Raw genomic sequence first — 21,103 nt, forward strand, 5'->3', positions numbered from 1 at the left:
CACAGTGTGCTGTACATCACAAACATTCTGAAAAGCTGGCTTAGTCGGATGACTACTGTTCCTTATTGTAGTCCTTATACTCCCTTCCAGTGCTGTCCCTACTTCCAGAAGGATTATAGTTACTTACGTTTAGGTTTTCAGAAGGCAGTCTTATTTTCTGTGTAAGAATTGACCACCTGTGCTGGAGGCAGGCTGGAGGATATAACAACTGAACAGACTGGCTTAGTAGCCCAAGGTGGCATGCCTGGCTTTGTCATCATTCCTGCTTTAGACTGCCCTCTACACCAGGTGGCCTTTCCTGATTTCCCAGACAGATGAGTAAAACTGACACTTTAAAGTTAGTTTTACAGCCAGGTATGGAAGGCAGAGGCAGGTGAATCTCCATGAGTCTGTATAGCTTGATCTGCATAGCAAGTTTTAAGGCTCCTGCCAAACCAGTCCCAAGGCTTTCTTTACTACTGTACGTACCATGGGGATAGCATGCTGCCCTGTTGAACTATAGTTTTTTTTTTTTTTTGAAAGAGATGAGTGAGTAGAATCCTTATATGAGTAAGCGCAGAGTATTGTATTGAGCTGACTTTATTTTTTTTTCCTAAAAATGTGTGCTTATCCCACAAGAATGTATTGAGAATGTCACTTGGGCTGACATTGTATTTAATAATACTGATCAAGTATTAAATGACCCCCCTGATGCAGACTACATTAGTTATTGTTCTACTGCTGTGGAGTGTAACCATGACCCAGGCAACACTTACAAAAGAGAGCATTAGTTGGGGCTTGCCTACAGTCTCAGAGGCTTACCCCATTATCATCACAGCAAGGAGCGTGATGGCACACAGACAGACATGGTGCTGGTAAAGCAGCTGAGAGTTCTGCATCTAGATCTGCAGGTAGCAGGCAAGACCTACACTGGACCTGGCTTGGGCCTTTGAAACCTCAAAGCCCATCCTCCTAATCCTAATCCTGTCTAGTGGTGTCACTCCCTGATGACTAAGCATTCAAATACATGAGCCTCTGGGCCATTTCTTATTCAAACTACTGCACAGACCATACCTTCAGGAAGTGTACAACCTCGTGGTTTACACATGCAGAAGCCTAGGGAGTAGTGCCCATACAGTTACTAAGTCAGACACATCCAGATGGCCTATGAGGTGAGATGGTGTCAGAGACTTCACAGACAAGATTGCCTAACTTGTATCTGTCTGCAAGCTGAGAAGTTTGGCCTGTGGGTGCTTCTGAGAGGAAGTAGCTTGCACAAAGGCACAGGGAAACGGAATACAATGTAGTTCTGTAAAATGAACCCGGAGAGGTGATCAACTGGATTTGCTGTAGCATGGTGAGGAAATTATATTTTCTTAGTCAAGATTTTATACTTTTTAAGTATCATTCTAATGTTGGAGGTAGAAAGGTAGGTATGGAGAATAAGAAAACCAAATTTTAAAAAGGAGTAAATCTGGTAAAAACAGATGAAGTCAAAAGTCAGTAGCAGCAGACACAGGTAAGGAAAAAAAAACCACACTGGAATGTTAGAGATTAGAATCAGTAGAGTTTGGTGCTAAGGAGGAGCTGATGATGTCTCCAGATTTCTGATTTGATTGGGATAACAGCATTTAAGATGAGAACACACATTGGGGACAGGCTGTCTGAGTCATAGCTGCAGTGAGTTTTAGGGACCTGTGGCATGGGAGGTAGAGAAGTTTGTTGGCATAGGCAGTAATGCATCTGGTTCTGGAGGTTGGTAAAAAAGGTCAGCACTGGAGTTTGGGGGGTTCATCAGCACAGAGTTAGTAGATATGTTTGTGAAAAAAGATAGGGACATTGGAACTACAAATACAAGCTGCCTTTTCAGAGCTGGCCATAGCAGTACACATTTGCATCAGGAAGCTGAGGCAGGAGGATCACGAGTTCAAGGCCAGCCTAGATTATATCATGAGCTCCTCACTCAAATTAAAAGAATTTTTTTTCAGCAAGTATGATTAACAGAAAAAAGAGGGACACCAGCATAGATTTTATAATTAAAGGGATATGTGTTTAGGAATGGGTAGACCAGAACATTTTTACAGAATTTCTAAAACATTGAGCTAAATTGGTCTGAGGCTGTGAAGCTAGCATTCCAAGCTTTGGGCAAAGCAGACCCTGTGTTTGGGTGGCTAAACAACACTCCCGCCTGCAGGCCTGCTCACACCTGTGCTGCTAGGCTTCTGCTATTACTTGTGAAATTTGATTCATTCAGCAGGTAATGTTTTTTCTACTTGAGCCAGCTGCCCCCTTACAGAACTGGCCTGGAAAGACCTTTCCAGCCTCCCTGCTGTGTTCTGTGTACTTCCCTTTCATGTACAGCTTTACTTAAGGTACTACCCTTGGACCTCGTGATAGCCAGTTGCCATCAGCCTAGGCTATCATGGTTTTCAGTGTTCATTTGTGTCTCAGTTAAAGTGTTTGATTTTATGATTCCAGTAATTGAGAGGATGAAACAAGCTATTTGAAGTTAGCCTGGGTTACATAGGAAGATCTTGTCTCATAAATCCCTACCCCCCCAAAAACAAGTCCCACAAAAATAAGGGGTTTCAGATGTAGCTCACTTGGTAGAGTGCTTGCCTATTATGCACAAAGTGCTGGGTTCATCTGGAAGGTGGTGGCACACACCTTTAATCCTAGCACTTGGGAGGCAGAGGCAGGCAGAGTTCAAGGCCAGCCTGGTCTACAGAACAAGTCCCAGAACAGCCAGAGCTACACAGAGAAGCCCTGTTTTGGAAAATAAAAAATGAAGTCCTGGGTTCAAGCCCCAACACCTGAGAGGTAGAAGCAGAAGGATCAGAAATTCAAAGTCCTTCTCTCCTGTGGAGTTGAAGCCAACCTGGGTTATGTGAAACCTTGTCACAAAAAAATAAAACAATAAAATATGTTGTTACAAAAATGTGTAGTGTTTTCTTTGTTGTTTTGGTGGTTTTATTTGGGTGCTTTTTGTTTGCTTTGATTTTACAGTGATGGAGAGTAGAGTATTCCTTAATAGTCTGTGTTCCAAGACTGCACTAGATACATGCTGGTGACAGCGCTGAGAACTGAGGAGGAAGCTAAAGGAAGAGACTGAGTGATCAAGGGCTTTCTCTGTGTTGCTTCAATTTTTTAAATGAGAATTAAATTGAATCACACTGAATAGCTAAGCTTGAAAATTAAAACCCTGTCACATCAGAGGTGATACTAGAAAAGTAAGTGTCATTTGTTGAATATATATGCCTTTCAGCTTGCCACATTCTCTAGGAAACACTTAGCTGTAATTATATCCTGTGAGTTTAGTTAAATACTTGACTGTAGTCTATTTCAGTAGCAAGACCTGGGGCTGGCTGAGTCCGAGGTCTTCGGAATCTAATTTGTAAGTCCCTAGTTTACTCTAGTCCCTCCTTAAGAGAGTAGAGGGAACTGCGGTGGCTGGTAGCTTACCATCGTGACAGTGCATGACCAGGCAGTAGGATTCAAGTACTTCTGAGCATTTCAAAATAGTTGTTTGAAGGCATGTTCTGGTGTTCATCTCTTAGAAGGAACATACTGCTGCAGATAACTTAAGCTTTTGTTTTTAGAATCAGTGTTTATGCTTAGCTTAGATAGTCATACACTTGAGACAGGGTAAGTAAAGAAGCTTTTTTGAGAAACCCAGTTTGAGAATACCTGGAAGCCAGGCATGGTAGAACACACGGGTAATCTCAGAGTTGGCACAGTCACTTGAGTACAGGAGTGCAAAGGTACCCTGTCCCTTATAAGGAAAAGAATGCACCTGGAAAATTACCTAGTTTCCCTTGCTCCTCTGTCCTCTGCCATAGTGTCTTTTTGTCCTCCCTAAAGGTCAGTGTGTGTCCAAGATGACAACGAAACAGGCAGAGGACCTTGTTGATGACTGTCTCCACCTAAAGTTGTCTGTCAAGAGCATATGTAATAATGACCCACATTATGACATTTTTGGTGTAGAGTTTGGACTGATGATAGCTCTGGAAACAAGTCATGGTTCAGTCTAAGGAGAAACTAATCAGAATAGAGCACTAAGATTAGACCGTTCTCTTGAGAATCGGAGGCTGGTGACAGACTGAAGAATCTGACCATTCTCTCATGTGCCAAGACTCACATGCAGTTGCATAGCCCTGAGTCTTCCAGGAGGCCCAGATCAGTCTCGAAGGTGCAGCAAGCTCCTTTAACTTTGCCCACGCCATTTAATGGGGAACTGCCAGCATTATGTGTTAAGTTCCTGTGATGCAGTTGGGGTTCACTTCAGCATATTTGTTGGACATCTTACCAAATTAAAAAATGTGTAAGTCTTAATTTTTGCTCTCAGGGAGCTCATGTTGTGTATGGAAGACAGACCCATGTACATTACCAGTATAACATGGTATATCTCAGAGGAGAGACCAGGAAAGTTCCTGAAGAGGACACCAGAGGTTGAGGAATAGAAGGGAATCAGCTGAGGGCCTTCAGCAGAAATTAGAGCAGCTGTGGTGGACGAAGAGACCAGGTCCGAGTCTGAATGCACAGTGGAGGAGAATGGGTCTGCAGAGTTCTTCTTTTAAATCTGCACTGAAGGCAGTGGGTACTTAATCGGTTTAAGCCACAACATACACAAAGGTCACATGCTTTTGAGATTGTTGTAACAATGTGTTGTAGTAGAAGGATGAGGGAGTAATTGAGACAGTCCTAATTCTGTTTGCAGCACAGAGTAGAGTGATTGGAACAGTGTTAGGTGCAGTAAACAGAGGTGATGGCAGATATGGTCATTCAGTAAAGTACCACTTCAGTTATTGTGACATACTGGGGACCTAAAACTATCCCTTACAGTGCATAGCCACAGAGAATGGCGTGCCCTCTCACAGAGCACAGGTCAGTTGTGAAACAAAGTGGGTACTTCCAGACAGAGACAGTTTTCTGACAGCCTGGACTGGTACTTGTTTTGCTGTCTCTACACACACAGTAGATGCATCCCAAGCAGGAGAGAGACTTGTCATCAGAAAATAAACTCACATATGTACTTACTAGCTGCTGGTAGTGAACTGAAGAGATTATGGCAACCATTATTTGGCAGTGGATTAGGAAGGAGCAAGAGTGGAACAGAACCTTTGAAGGAGACGTGGTAATATCAGTGAAAATGAATTATGAGTGGATCTGAGATGCAAATTTTGAATGGGTAAATGCTAGCACTTAATGTTAGGCTTGTGTGAGGAGCTTGACGAAGGTGAGAAGTGAACTTAGAATCTGATCTGGGCCTTGGGGAATACAGAGAAGCAGTCTAGGCAGGGTGAAGTTAAAGTTTGGATCAAGTTTAGTCTGAAGTGATTATGAGACATTCAGATGGTGAAAGTGCAGTTTGGTATTTTTGAGGTAGATAGAACAAAATAAAATAGGAAATAGTAAAGATTTGTTTGTACATTGTAGCATGCCTGTAATCTTAGCAGTTGGGAGACTGAAGCAAGAGGATTTAAAATTCTTAGCCAACCTGCGCTACATAGCAAAATATTATCTCTTTAAAATAATCTTTATTTTTTTTGAAATTACAATATAATTGTATCATTTCCCTCCTTTTCTTTTTCCTTCAATCTCTTCTACATATATCTCCCCCACACCATTCTTTCTTAAATTCATGGAGGCTTTGTCTTAAACTATTGTTATTTGTGTGTATTTGTAAATACATAAAATACAACTGCTCAGTCCATATAATGTGTGTATGTTCTCAGGGCTGTCCACTGGTATTGTATGGGGCCTTCCTAGGGAAGATCACTTCTCCCACTCAGCATTCCTCAGCTGCCCATAGCTCTTGGTCTAGGTTGAGGCTCCACAAGCCTTCCCCATTCCCTGTTAGTATGACCATTGCTGATGTCATTGTGCAGATCTGTGTTTAGGCAGCCATGTTCATGAGACCTAAGGGGTGTAGTCTTTCTAAAGTTTTAGGAGAAGCAGTTAATCTTTCTGGCCTCTCTTCCAAAATGATCCCCGAGCCTTAGGTACAAGAATTGTGTTCTGGCTATTTCAGTTGGGAATGGGTGTCGCATGTTCTCCTGTTCTCTGTATTTTGATTCGTTGTGGTTTTTATAATGGTCTCCATTATAAAGTTGCAAAGAGAAGTTTCTTTGATGAGGGGTGAGAGGTACGCTTACTTTTGGGTGTAAAGACAGATATTTAGAACGTAGTTAGGGATTGCTGGTTTAGTAAAGTGGTGGTCGTAGGTTCTCCTCCAAGATCCATGACCTCCCTAGCTGTCAGTAGGTGGCAAAGTTTCGGGTACCAGGAGTGACTTTTCCTCTTGTTGAGAGGAAAGGCCTTAAGATCAATTAGAGGGCTGCTGGTTACCGCCATGCTGGTCCATGTCATGGTTTGTGTGGGGAGATACTGTGGTCAGTGAGATGCTCAGCACATAAGGGTTATGTTATGTGAGCACATAACAACCTGAGTTTAATCTGAAACCCACATCAATGTGGAAGGAGAGAGCTGTTGTTTGAAAGTTGTCTTCTTAACCTCTATATGTTGCTTTTACTCATTGACTCAGATACACCATGCACGCAATAATAATAATTAAAAAATCAGTTTGTTGTAAAAGAAAGTAGTAAAGAAAGTAGTAAAGATTGAATACAGGTTTTAATATCATTTCGGAAGCAATTCCATTTTCACGTGTTGCTAGGATGGACTCCATGGCCTCACACATTCGGCAAGTGCTGCACCAGGGAGCTTCCTTTCAAGCCTTACTCCACACTCTCTGTTACAACCTGGCCTTTAGTAAATGGGTATTTGGCACCTTGCATCATATATGCATTTTATTCACATTTCGTCTTTCTTTAAATGAACCCTTGAGGAATATGTTTGCAGAGTGAGGCCACTAGTCTACAAACTCTAAATGAAAGAGTGCATTCAGATGACACTGCCTACTCTGACGCTCCTTTAGGAGCGTCCTTTACAATGTGACGTCCTTTACATTGTTTGTATGGCTCACTGTGACTTTTTTTTTTTTTTCTTTTCAGGGTTTTGGCATTTTGCACTGAATGTAACCTAGACTGATCGTCTCGGGCTTGTGTTGCCCCAGGATACTGTCAGTGGTAAGTTTATCATCCGCAGTAAATCACGAGTCTTCATTTTAAAAAGAAGGAAAGTTTATGGGAAGGCTTCTTTCTTACATTTCTTTAAAAAAAAAGAGAGCGAGAGAGATTTATGTAGGGGCTGGAGAGATGGTTCACTGATGAAGAGTACTGGCTGCTCTTCCAGAGGACCTGGCTTCAATTCCTTGCACCCATGTAGTGGCTCACAACAGTCTGTAACTCTAGGTAAAGAGGACCTGATACCCTCTTCTGATCTCCTCTGGCACCAGACACACATGTGGTTCACAGATGAACATGTAGGCAAACACTTATATAGATAAATAAATAAACAAGTATTTTTTTTAAATAAGAAATTATATAATTCAGGATTTCACTTCTTTTGAAAAAATATTTGTTTGTTTGTTGTTTCTTTGAGACAAGGTCTCTACATAACCCTGGCTGTCCTGGAACTCAGCTATGTAGACTGGACTGGCCTCAGACTCACAAAGATCCATCTACCTCTGCCTCTCAAGTGCTCGGATTAAAGACATGTACTACCACATCTGGTAATTCATTTTTATTTCATGTATATGGGTGTTTTTACCTGCATATATGTCTGCATGCATGTAGTGCCTATGGAGAGTATCGAATCTTCTGGAACTGGAGTTACAGATAGTTAGTACTGCCATGTGGATGCTAAGAACTGAACGTATGACCTCTGTAAGAGCAACAAATGCTGCTACTACTAAGCCACCTCTGCAGCCCCAGTTTTTCTGTATTCTTTCAGAAAGGCAGACTGTGGCTATGATACCAGTTTTTGTATTATAGTTTTAGTTGTTTCCAGTAAAATACATTGCTATTCAGAGTGGGAATATAGCTCAATTGTAGAGTGCTTGCCTATAATGCTCAATGCCCGAGTTCAGTCCCCAACACCACACACACACACACTCACAGAAAGCACTGGCATTCATGTTGCTGCTGCTATTTGATGCCTCATCCTAGCGTGAGAAGTCATTAGGATTAAGCAATTGCAGATTTAAGTAGGCAGTTCTTACTGCTCTAGCCCATATTTGCTTTCTGAGAGATTTCACAGTCTCTGCTGAATCTGCTCCAAGGGAATCTTGAGGCCTATAGACCCCTTCAAAACTTAATTTCAGTCATTGAGTCTGTATTTTTTTTTTTTTAAGTAGAGAATCCCTCTCTTTAAGTCTTGCGTTCTCTTATTTGGTGGTGCTGGCATCAAATTCAAGGCTTTGCCCATGCTAGATAAGCTCTGTACCACCAATTTTGCTCTGTTTTTCTGAAAGACCTTTTTTGTACCCTAGATATACAGTGGTTTGTGGTTTTGTGTTTTGGTTGCTTCTTTTTCCTTTAGAAGAGGGAGGAGACACACTGCTGCTTTACCTCTCCTGGGGTCCTTTCTCCTGGTTCCTCTGCAGGATCTTCCTCATCCAAATTGAAAAATCCCTGCTGTTATTGCATTAGTGATCATCCATTGTTTTATGCTAATGTTTTTCTAGCACCTCCAGATTTGTCCTTAAACTCTTTGAGACTTCTTAAAAACTTTGAAGAAATTTTAAAACATATATAAAAATGGAAAACCCATACACACTTAAGAGGGTATGTGTGTTGTTTTGACATATATATACATTGTATGTTTAAGTCAGGTTAGCCAACCTGTTTGCTCAAACAGTTCTCATTGTAATAGTGAAAACATGGAAATCTTTCTAGCATTTTCTTTTTAGATTCGTTTTCATCTTTAATTATGTGTGGGAGGGACATGTCGGGTGGGTGCAGGCACTCTGAGAGGTCTGAGGCAGGTGCTGGAGTTTTTAGTACTCGTGAGCTGCACGTAGGAGTGGGAACTTGTGTCTTCTGCAAGAGCAGTGTGCACTCCTAACCTCTGAGCCATTTCTGCAGCTCTCATTTAGCTTTTGTTTGTTTGGAGACAGGGTTTCTTTGTGTAGCCTTGCTGTCCTGGACTTGCTTTGTAGACCAGGTTGGCCGTGAACTCACAGAGATCTGCCTGCCTCTGCCTCCCCGAGTGCTGGGATTTCAGGCGTGCCGCACTGTGCCCGACATCCATTTAGCTTTTTAAAACCTACAATGTGTTATCATCATCTGCAGGTGTCTTGCTACATCAAGGTAGGAAATAATAATTTAAACTTGATTTTTATTCTGTGTGTAAGGGTGTCTTGCGAGCAAATCTGTCATGTGTGTGCCTTGTGTCTACAAGGCCCAGAAGAAGGCCTCTGTTTTCCTGGAACTAGTTACAACTGGTTGTGAGTCACCACATGGATGGTCTTAACTGCTAGACTCTATTTCTAGTCCCATATATCTCATTTTAAATAAAAGCACTTCAGTTGCTTAATATGGTTATTTCTACATAGAAACTCAATGAATACTTGTCAAATGGCAGGTTTACTGTTTGTTGTTATTTTCTAGTGTTTTACTTTGTTTGTTTTTCAAGATGGAGTTTCTCTGTATAGCCCTGGTTGTCCTGGACCACTCTCTATAGACCAGGCTGGCCTTGAATTCAGAGATCTGCCTGCCTCTGCCTCCTGAGTGCTGGGATTAAAGATGTACACCAGTGTGCCTGGTTTCAGGCACACAGTTTCAGGTACACTGAATACAGAGATTAGCAGGATCTAATATCTGATATTGAGGGTTCAGGAACATCCTTGTTACATAGACAATCTCTGTGAGCAAATAAATCTAGAAAGGTGTTAAAGATTCATAATAGAATTCAGACAGACCCCACTGAGGACACAATCTCCTCTGCCTGGAGATGGATTGGGAAATACTTTGCACAAGCTGACCTTTGAGTGATAAGTAGCATGTTCCTTGGTGGCACCATGAGAGAGAGAGACAGAGGGAAGAATATTAACAGAAACATGGAAGCCTGAACCAGTCTAGCATATTAGTGAAGCAGGAAGAGAGTGCAGTATGCCTGGAACAAAGCAAGCGAGTAGGTAAGGCTGGAAAAAGCAAGGGCTGGAGCCTAGAAGGCTTTGAAAACTCCAGCATATTTGCCTTTTCTTGTTGTTTTTGTTTGTTTTGTTTTTGTTTTTCGAGACAGGGTATCTCTGTGTAGCCTAGGTTATCCTGAAACTCACTCTGCAGACCAGGCTGGCCTTGAACTCAGAGGTCTGCCTGTTTCTGCCTTCGGAATACTGGGATTAAAGGTGTGAGCCATCACTGCCAGGCTCATCTTTGCTATTTTTCTAGAAGACATTCACAGAATGTGTATGATGCTACTCATCTGGTAATTAACAGTTACTAAGTTGTCCTCTGAGTGCTGAGCACAGTGCCAGGTCAAGACTATCCATCGTTTATGTATGATACAATGGTGGAATGTTCTGCGGAAACCAGTGGAACAAACATACACGGCTCAGGACAGCTTTACTACCTCTGGCTACCCCTTCCAATGAATTTTTATATCGGCTTTTTTTTTTTATCGCTTTTCTAGCACTAACATCTCACACACCCCTCAGTAGGTCCTCAAATGACACCTTTAGTTCACTGTGTACTTAAGTATTGCCTGTTTTACTCTTTTTTGTCAAAATGACAGTAAAACTGACATGGATCCTTAAAAATGGTCCTTAAGGCACATCCTGAAGCAAGAATGTCATCAAAGTTTGCAGATAGTTTTTTCTAAAGATTTATTTTTAATGAAGAGTACGTGTGTGTGCCAGTGTGTGGGCATGTGCGTGTGAGTATAGGTGCTCTCAGAAGCCAGAAGTGTAGAATTGCCTGCAGTTTCACTATAGGTGGTTGTGAGCCACCCAGTTCCTGGACTGGGAGTCAAACTCAGGTTCTCTACAAGAGAAGTACGAGCCATTTCTCCAGCCCAGTGTACAGGTATTTTAGGGGTGGTGTTTGTTTGGGGTCTGGGGGGTGACACCAGCGACTAGGGACAACGAAGCACACACTTTACTTTTGAGCCTGTCAAAACTGAAAAGAAAATAACTTTGTTTTGTTTTTTTCTTTGGTTTTGGTTTTGGGGGCAGGGTCTCATCCTGTGTAGCCCTGGGTGCCCTGGAACTAGCTGTGTAGACCAGGCTAGCCTGGAAATTACAGCAGTTTCTTTGCCTCTGCCTACTGAACACTGGGATCAAAGGTGTGCACAATCACAGTTGATTAACGGAAACACATTTTAAAACTCCTAAGATTAATTCCAAAGGAACAACAAAACTTGGGTGAAAATAAAGGGCAAAGAGGAAAACAAGTTACAGGTGATTTACATTAAGTAGGTATACTAAAGGAAAATCAGTAAAGAGTTTAGAAATTAAATGGATGTTGGAAAGAAAGGGTGTGGATAAATACAAGGGGTTTCTAATTGGGTATTATGTTAGCTTTGGTCACCATACAAATACACAAGGTAATTAACATACAAAGAAAAAGATTGTTTTGATGCATGGTTTTTAAGGTGTGAGCCTATGACTCCTGAGTGAGGCAGTATGTTGTGGCAATGGCACGTATCTTAACAGAACTGTTACTTGTGTTAATAAAAGAAGGAAGAGACCAGCATCCCTCATTCCACTCCACGAGCATGTTCTTAAAGACCCAAAGATTTCTAGGTCCGAACACCTTCCAAGTCAGTCTCTGGGGACCATGCTCTTATTGCGTGGACACTTGGATCCATGTAAGATCCAAAATATAGCAGGCATGACCAGGGGATGTACAGAGAGGTATTAGCATGTTATGTGTCGAGAATAGGGAAGTTTACCTGAGTGACTTGCAGAAAAGGACGTGTGTGGGGAGAAACGAGGTTAGTGAAGAGTTTGGAAAATAAAGGTTTGCGGCCAGTGCCAATTGTGGGGAAGAGGACCCAATAAATAATACTCTCCCTACCAGGTCCTGAACTAACAGAGGCATAGGACAAAGGAATGAGACAAGTAGGGATTAACATTTCCCTTCCATTATGAGTACAGTTGGCTTTAGAGAGCTGGCTTATATCTGAGGGCAAGTAGGCCTCTTACTCTGAACTCTAGATCTGACAGGTGTATTGAGATGGCAGCGCTAGTCTGCCTTCTAGAAGAGTGGGCAACAGAACAGAATGGGCATCTGTGAGGTAAAGGAGCGGCAGAGGGACCAGATTGTGGAAGTCCAGGTTGAGTTTCTTCTAGACACACTAATCAGATAAGCAGTTCACCCTGACTGCATGAGTCAGGGATTTACATCCTAATATTAAAATATTGATACTGTATTGTGAGGAAAGAAGCATCAGTAATGTTGGGGGAGGAGCTTTCTTTCTTCAGCATGCCCTTTCGTCTCTCAGTGCCCTGGCTTTAACCAGAAGGTCTGGGTCTGCCAGGGTATGCCCAGACCCTTCCTTTCTTTCTCACACTAGGTACAGTTAGAAACCTCCTAATTTCCATTTTCTCTTTGAAACACCTACATATGTCTAGCACAAACAATTAAACCTAGAACTTTGCTGCTTTGTAAAGCATGTGTTGTTTGAAGTTCCGCTGTCTTGTAGCTTATAGGCAGCTAATAACTGCCCCACTCTCTGATGTCTAAAAGTTCTATGTGAAGGAAGTCTCTTCTCCATCATCTAATCTTTGCCTCAGCCATGTCGGCTTAGGAAAAGCTGAGCAGGCATAATTCAAGGTCAAGTAGCAATCCCTGTACCCTGGAGCCACCCAAGCCTGCTAATGCCCTATTCTCTTTGCTGAGACTAGCACAGCTGGCATTTGCTTACTAGGCCGGAGTGGTCAATTTATGCTGAGGCTACCTGCACAGCTGACATTTGGTGTACATGAGCTTTCGGTACCACCAACCACTGTGACAAGCTGTGGTTTATTCGTGGTGAGCCCTGCAAACCCCTAAGCTTTTGCTAAGGCTTCTGAGCCTAATGCTTGCAACCTTGTCTCTATAGAAACAGCCACTTACCTAACAACGAAGTTGCCATAACTACAGTCACTGCTGAGGTCAAAATGCTGGGTGGCCTATAAGTTTATAAGGCTCAGTAGCTAGAAGCGAGTGTACAGCTATAAGCACTCACTTGGCCTAATGTACAAGAAAACATTTTATCTCTCACTTGCCCAGCTTGCAACAGAAGCCTTAAAAATCCCAAACGTAAAATGCTCTAAAATTTTACTTTATGTCCTTTTATCAAGATTTTAGTCTCAGGGCTGGGAACTTGGCTCAGTGGTTAATAACATTTGTTGTTTTTGCAGAGGACCCAGGTTTGATTCTCAGTACTCAGGTGACCATTTATAAGCATCTGTAACTCCAGTCCCAGTGGACCTGATGCCCTCTCCTGACCCCTGAGGACACCAGACAATAATAATAATAATAATAATAATAATAATAATAATAATAATAATAAATATTTTAGTTCAGTACACCAGAGGTTGGTGTTGTTGAGGCACAGAAATGTCACTGCCTTTATCCTAATGGAGAATGCGATAAAAGAGGGTTTTATAAAGGGACCATGGCGATGCTCTGTTACTAAACTATATACAAAGCAGTGAATTTCTAAGCACTAGACCTCAGAACTCTGCAGACTTGGTCAGCGTGTAGGTCTATGTCTGTAGTCCCAGCATTTGGGAGATGAAGGCAAGAGGATCAGGAGTTCAAGATCAGCCTCAGCTACATAGTTTTAAAGAAAAAAGGACTTGGTTGACTTTGCCTTTTGTGAGGAATTGTGAAGATGGTCCCATATTTATGAAGAACCAAGGAGAGTGCCTGCTTCTTGAGCATCTTGAAAAGAAAGGTGATGAGTACACCATCACTTGGCTTTCTGATCTCAGGCAAGCTGCTGTGCCTGCTCTAGGGCAGAGAGCAGCTAGAAGTGAAGGTGAAAGCCACCTTCTCCAGGTGCACAGTCACAGGGAAAGGGCCAAGAGATGACTGTGAGTGTGAGCCGATAGCAAAGTAGAAATTCAGAGTAGAGGGGCTTTCTGAGTAGGCCATCAACATTATGTGCCAAGTGCAAATGTCTTGTCACTGATCCTCAGAAAAATGATTCTCTCCAAGTTTCCTTAGGGACACAAGCCTGAGAAGAGCAGTAATTTCCTCAAGGTCACACATAATAAGCATTAGTGTTTGATTCTGTGGCTAAAGCTACAGCCATCTCTGCAGGTTTGCCTCTGCTCTGTGCCCATTCATGCTTAGGAATAGTAAGGTAGCCTGCTGTTGCCAGCTGCTGGGTAGTTCAGTGTCCTTTCTTTGTCTGCTTTAAACATTTCTACTCTAACAAGACAAGACTTAATTGGGCTGTGAGGAATGGGCAAGAGCTTGTGAAGAGATAAGGGATTAAGAAGTGAGTATAGAGGCAGAAGTTGGGGTTAAAGCCTTGAAGGTAGGAGGTAGTAGGTAGGGCAGAAGACAGGTGAGTGTTCGTTTCTGGGGACAGGGAAGAGGAGTCATTGAAAGGCAGGAGCAGGGGCCTGGAGAGATGGCTCAGAGGTTAAGAGCGCTAGCTGCTCTTCCAAAGGCCCTGAGTTCAATTCCCAGTAAACCACTTGATGGCTTACAGGCAGAATCCTGTATTAAAAAAAAAAAATCTTAAAAAAAAAAAGAAAGGTAGGAGCAGTGACTGACAGAGAAGGGCTAACTGCTAGAGACAAACAAATTAGGCTACAACAAGAGGTTTAGAAAAAAAAAAAAGTGGACAAAGTAGGAGAATCCAAAAAGGGTACAATAGAATATCTGTACCTGAAGAAGTGGTGATTAGGACAGCCAAGGCTACACAGGGAAACCCTGTCTCGGGGGGAAAACTGCCAAATAAAAGCCTAATTAAGATAGTCAGCCATGATAGTAACTATTGTGTGGTCACTGTGGTGGCCTTATGTAGTGTTCACCGTTACGGTTACCTGGTCATGTGGTGATGATTGGTGTGGTCACTGTCATAACTGTGGTGGTCAGTGGTAGCGTTCACTGTGATGATCACTGTGTTGATCAGTGATGTGGTCAGCCATGATCACATTGCCGTGTTCATCAGTTGTGGTGGTCACTGTTTTGGTTACTTATAGTATACATTGTGATGGTCACCCACAGTGGTTCCTTTCAGTTGGGTTGACTAATTATTAGTCATTAAAATATAATATAAGCTGTATTTTAAAACAGAGATTGCATTTATTCTTTCATTTGGGAAATCTAGGTTTAGAAAAAAAAAAAAGACTTTTTAAGAGGAGAAATGGAGCCAGGATGAATGATAGAGAGTTTTGAAGAAAATTGCAAAAATTAAAAAAAAAAAAAAAAGCTTTGAAGGGCTTGAGCAAATGACTTAGTAGTTATGATCCCTTACTGCTCATACAGGGAACCCAGCACATGCATAACAGTTCATAATGTTCATAAATAACTCACACCCTCTTCTGGGCTTGGAAGACACTAGGTACACATGCAGTACATAGACATGCATGCAGGCAAAACACAAAACACTCATGCACATGAAAGTAGATAAGTAAAACATTAAAGAGTCTGAGTTTGAAAGTTTAACACTATGTTTGGTTTTGTTTTTTCAGTGCTGGTCATGAAACCCAGGGCAAATTTTGCATACCAGACAAGTGTTCTCTACATAGCACTAGCTGGCCTGGAACTCACTGCATAAACTAGGCTTGCTTTAAACTCATCTAAATCCACCTGTCTCTGCCTTCCAAATGCTGGGATTAAAGGTGTACACCACCATGTCTTGCACCTCCAGCCTTCTTTTTTTTTTTTAATAATTTTTATTTTTTTATATTAATCACAGGTTATTTACTTTGTATCCCAGCTGTAGCCCCCTCCCTCATTCCCTCCCAATCCCACCCTCCCTTCCTCATCTCCTCCCTGCCCCTCTCTAAGTCCTCTGGTAGGGGTGGTCCTCCTCCCCTTCCATCTGACCCTAGTTTATCAGGTCTCATCAGGACTGGCTGCATTGTCCTCCTCTGTGGCCTAGCAAGGCTGCTTCTCCCTCGGCGAGGGGGGGGGGGGAGAGTAGGTCAAAGAGCCAGCCACTGAGTTCATGTCAGAAACAGTCCCTCAGCCTTCGTAATGTATGGCATTTTAACAGACTTCTTGATGCATAGTCTTTAAATTTTTTTTTTACATTTATTGATTGATTGTATGCACATACCACATGATTTGTATGTGGAGGCCAGAAGACGACTTTTGGGGGAAAGCATGTGGGTTCCGGGAATTGATCTGGGTGGTCTGCAGTGGCACGGGTCTCAGTCTTATTATTAGAGGAAATAGTGCTGCTTTTATTGTATTAGTCTATGAATAGCCCGTGACAGATTTTTGTCTTTGTATTTGGAAAAGCAAACTTTTGCCTTGAAGTCCTTACGCATGTTTTCTGTTTACTTTCCAGGCAGTGTTTGTGAGCGTCTGCAGAGTTTTGCACAGTCTGTTCCCATGCAAACCAATGAGGGAGAAGTAGAGGAAGAAAGCAGCTCCCAGGTCAGTACATGACTCAACGGAGGAACAGCTGCGGGAGAGACTGAGCAGCATTGGTGAGAGATGGGCTGAGCGGGTGTTCTGTTGTAGGTGAATTTAGAAATTAGATTAATGAGCTCCTTCTTCTCAGTTTACTTCTTCATTATGCGACATGATGATGTAAATTTTACTAAGTTGAGTGTGTGGTGTGTGTGTTTGTGTGTAGTGTTACCCTGGATTAAACCCAAAGCCTGGCTCATGCTAGGCAAGTGCTCTAATTCTGAGCTATACTCCTGTCTCTTTTAAAATTTTTATTCTGAGACAGGGTCAGGCTAAGTCACCGAGGCTGTCAATGGACTTAGTTGGAAGCCTAGCAAGCCTTGAATTTGTGATCCTAAAGCCTCAGCTTCCTAAGACTAGGCAATGGTTGTTATTTATTCTTAGAATACTAGTATTGCATTGGAAATTATATAAATGAAAGTTGTATATACTTGTGAAAATTTATACAAACCAGAAGTTTATAAGAAGTATATAAAAATTTTGTTTTGTGGGATGGAAGGAAACATTGGCTTTCTTGTGTTTTAGTTACTATATTAGTTCAAAATCAGTTAGACTAAAAATGAGAGAACACAGCTGGGCACAGTGACACATGCTTTTAATCTATTTGGGATGATGAGACAGGAGGATTGCCTTGAGTTTAAGGCCAGCCTGGGCTCTCCAGTGAATAGCAATCTATCCAGTGAATAGAATATATAACAAGTCCATGCAACAAACAAAAAGAAAATTTGGATTGATTTTAACTTCATCATATCAGTCTTTTTAATTTAAAAAAATTTTTTTTACCTCCCTGTCTTACATTTTTGTATAAAATCTTTGTCATGAATTTTGGTTAATATAAGACTTTATGTTAATTTATGAATATCTGTGAATAGAAAGCAGGCTTTGAGGATAAGTGGAACATTTTCTGTAAAATGTGGTTGTGAGCTAAGTATTTCTTTTTTCAATAATAGTTTTTGTAATGTTTTACCTGCATGTACACATGTGCACCACTAGTGTACCTGGTACAGAAGCAGGTAAGAAGAGTGGATAGGACTTCTGGGAACTGGAATTATGGATGGTTGTACACTACCATGTGGGTTCTGGGAGCCAGTCCTGAGTCCTCAGCAAGAGCAGTGAGTGCTCTTAGCCTCTGAGCCATCTTTCTTACCCTCAATAAATAATTCTTAAACATTTTTGTTATAAGATGATATAACAGAGAGTGGTTATTCTCAAGATGGCCACATTTTAAAGAGAGACAAATAAATATAAAGATTAATTATACACTACTGTAAGTACTGTGAAGAATGAAAAATAAAGCATAGATTAAAAGGCGATGAGGAAGAAGAGCTTAGACTGTGGAGGAAGGCCTCTGAGACAAATCTTAGCTAAAAAGGACCAGGAGGCCAGCTACGTGAAAAGTGAGGAGAATAGTGTTCTAGACAGAAGAAAGGGCTATAGAGGCCTCTAGTCTGTTCCAGGAACTATCAGATGCCCAGGTGGCCCGGTGTGATAGCAGACTAAAGAGGAGTGTAGAGACTGTGCTCCTCAAAGGCCACATGTGGACCTGTTCTCTGAACTGGGCAGCCATCCACAGCTGTTCCCTGGGAGGAGCGAGATGTGAGTGTTTAAGACCAGCCTAACCACCCAGAGACTGCTGGAGAGAGGTGGGAGAGGGATGGGACCCTGAATTACAGCTGTCAGCTGAGAGGAAAGCCCATGTTCCCGTGTAATCCCAGTATTACACGGGAGGCTGAGGTCGGACTGTGAGTTGGAGGCCAGCCTGGACTACATAGAAGTTCCACGTCAATCTCGACCACACTGTAAGACCCTGACTCAGAACACAGACAAAGACAGTGGTAGGGCCACTGTAGGAGGTGGCTGCAGTACCCCCACAGTCAGCGCTACAGAGGCTGATTACTTGAGTCCAGGAGTTGGAGGTCAGCCTAGCAGGAACCCATCTATTAAAACAACAGCAGAAGACTAGATAAAGGGAAAAGGCAGGAGAAAACCTACGAGAGGCGATGGAAATGCTGGTTGATAGGGCTGTAATTTACAATGATAATAAAAATACAAATCAATTTTATCCAACAAAATTGTAAAGTGATAGTTACTGAATATGGTGACAAATGAGCCGAAGTAGAGATGAGACAAAAATAGCAGACTATGATTGTCTTAAAGCAGCACTCAGGAGGCAGAGACAGGCAGATCTCAGTGAATTCGAGGTCAGCCTGGTCTCGAACAAAGCGATTCCAGTACAGACAAGGACACAGAGAAACCCTGTCTTGGGGGGGGGGGGGCCCGGGGAAGCTTGAGGATGGCTATGTAGATAGAGGTTTGTTTGCGTTTACTTCATTCATACATAAAATTTCTGTAACAAAACTTTTTTAAAGCTTTATAAGTTTCTGTTTGTTTGTCATGGAACTTGTTCTATAGACCAGGTTAGCCTCAAATTCAGATCGCCTTTGATTGCTAGGATTAAAGGTGTATGCTACCAGCTCAAAACCTTCTTTGTCTCTTTCTAAGACTGGAGAAGGCTGTGCTTGCTTGAGAAAAGGGGAAAAGAATGATTAGAAGAACAGATGAAAATAGAAAAGAGCGTCAGATTTGTGAGCTTGATGGAAGTTAGGAGTCAGTGTACCATAGTATCTGAGCTCAGGCCAGGTCCTGCTCCTGCCTGGCAGGGATGTGGGGAGGCAAAGTATTTAGCTTTTTTTGTGTTGTCCTGGAAATGGAGCCACTGATCTAGAGAGTGGAATGCATAATTGAGGACTTGAAATAACAAAATTTTTTCCTGAAGGGAAAGGTTTGGAGGTGAAATTATGGAGCAGATGTTAAGAATATTAAATGCAAGTATGCTGGCCAATACATTGACAAGATACCTGGAGGATGCAGATAGAAAACAAAGCTGCTTTAGGGTGGCCTGGGGAAGGACAGCCTCTTGGAACATGATTGTTCTCGTGAAGAGTCTCTAGAATGGTGTAGGTTTTCCAGGCTTTTTCCTGGAGAGAATGCTTCTGTTCAGAGAGGATTAGAGATTATGTATTCGTTCAGAGTTGGGAACTGCAGATTCTGATTGCTTGAGTTTAGGAAGACTTTTTTCTCTGCCAAAAAGAAATGAAGCAGACATTAGCTACCAAAATCCTGCTAGGTAAATCATAGATAATTTTTAAATTATGTAAATGTGTTCTTTCCATTGTTGCTTGCTGTTCTATTTTTTTAATTTTTAAAAATTTATTATTATTATTGCATGATATGTATGTGAACACACATGCTACCATATGCTTGTGGAGGTCAGAGCACTTTATGTAGTCCGCTTTCTTATTGGTTTCTGGGGCTTAAACTCAGATCACCAGGTTTACACAAAAAGCACATTTACTTGCAGATATATCTTATTCACCTTATTATTTTTGGGTTTTTGTTTTTGTTTTTCTTGTTTGTCTGTTTATTGAGACAGGGTTTCTCTGTATAGCTCTAGTTGTTCTGGAGATAGATTTGTAGGCTCAGGCTGCCTCTGCCTCCTGAGTGTTGGGATTAAAGGTGTGGGTCAACATTGCCTGCCACCTCCCACCCATCCCCCACACCTTTTTTTCTTTCTTTCTTTTTGGAGGCACCATTTTGCTATTTAAACTCACTGCAGTTTGGGCTGGCCTCGAACTCAGTTTTCTGCCCCAGCCTCTAAATGATAGAATTACAGGTATATACTGCCCCCGTCTTTTTGCTTATTTTTACTTTTATCTTTTTTTTTCTTCTTCCATGGGTCCATTAATTCAGCAAATATTTATTGATCACTGTTGTGTTCCAGGAACTGTCCTGGGTGCTGACACACAGAGTTGTGCATTGAATTGTGATTTGTTATTTAGTGATAGGTGTGCTAGTATTGTAAGTGGAAACAAGAATGTTAGTTTCACATTAGTTAATGACTGTTGCCTATCTTTACCATAAATGGTGACAGGAATGCAGTTTTATATGGCCAGCAACAGTCTTGGAATTTTAGTGAATTTAGCTGTTTTATTGAAAATGTCTATTATAAATACTAAAGGCATACACATCAACAGAGTTGTCATAGTAAAACTCTAGAAGCCTTCCAGAGGCACAGGGAATATTCCTTCCATTTTTCCCAGAACAATTTGTTAGGGAATTTCTGTGCTGTATACAAGAGAGAACACGGGATACATCTAACACAGCTACTGTGAGCCAGTCTCACTTGCAGAGGTTCAGAATGCGAATTATGCTCTTTAAAGCCTTTAACGGCGCAGCGGAAAATGTAAAGGTAGGAGGTATGCACTTGACTCCACATTTCCTTAGGGGCTCATGTGACCTACTTCATTTGACATTTATGTGCCTGTTGACCTGAAATACATTTGAGCTGTCATAGCAGCTCGCACTCACTGAATGCAAAGATCTTTCCTCTAATGCCTTGCCTGCCTACAACAGAGTAAACTGGGTATTAACAGAGAGGTTTACCTCTCTTGTAGATCTATAGCTGTGTAGACCTTAACTATTTGGTATTATCCTTTCTTTCTTTTATTGAGATAGTATAAAAATGATTTACTTTCATAGGCATCAAGGTAATTAGGTTGGAAAAACACTTGTTGGTTACTTAGATTTACTGTGTCCTAGCAATAGGAGAGTGAAGTTATGTAAGACATAGTGTT

General features: G+C 41.7%; 1 protein-coding gene across 3 annotated transcripts in view; it reads left to right on the top strand.

The window, feature by feature from the left end:
• The window catches only part of Tnrc6b (trinucleotide repeat containing adaptor 6B), a 221,872-nt gene that overhangs the window by 35,674 nt on the left and 165,095 nt on the right, over positions 1 to 21,103 (top strand). For all 3 annotated transcript variants that reach the window (XM_055603110.1, XM_055603107.1, XM_055603109.1), the window contains exons 2-3: positions 6,993 to 7,067; positions 16,345 to 16,433. In XM_055603110.1, the coding sequence (XP_055459085.1) occupies positions 16,389 to 16,433 (45 nt within the window). In that variant the 5' untranslated portion in view covers positions 6,993 to 7,067; positions 16,345 to 16,388. The remainder of the gene's footprint in view (positions 1 to 6,992; positions 7,068 to 16,344; positions 16,434 to 21,103) is intronic.

This window comes from Psammomys obesus, unplaced genomic scaffold (genome assembly GCF_907164565.1).
Source record: "Psammomys obesus unplaced genomic scaffold, mPsaObe1.curated_primary_1811, whole genome shotgun sequence".
NCBI classification, from domain to species: domain Eukaryota; kingdom Metazoa; phylum Chordata; class Mammalia; order Rodentia; family Muridae; genus Psammomys; species Psammomys obesus.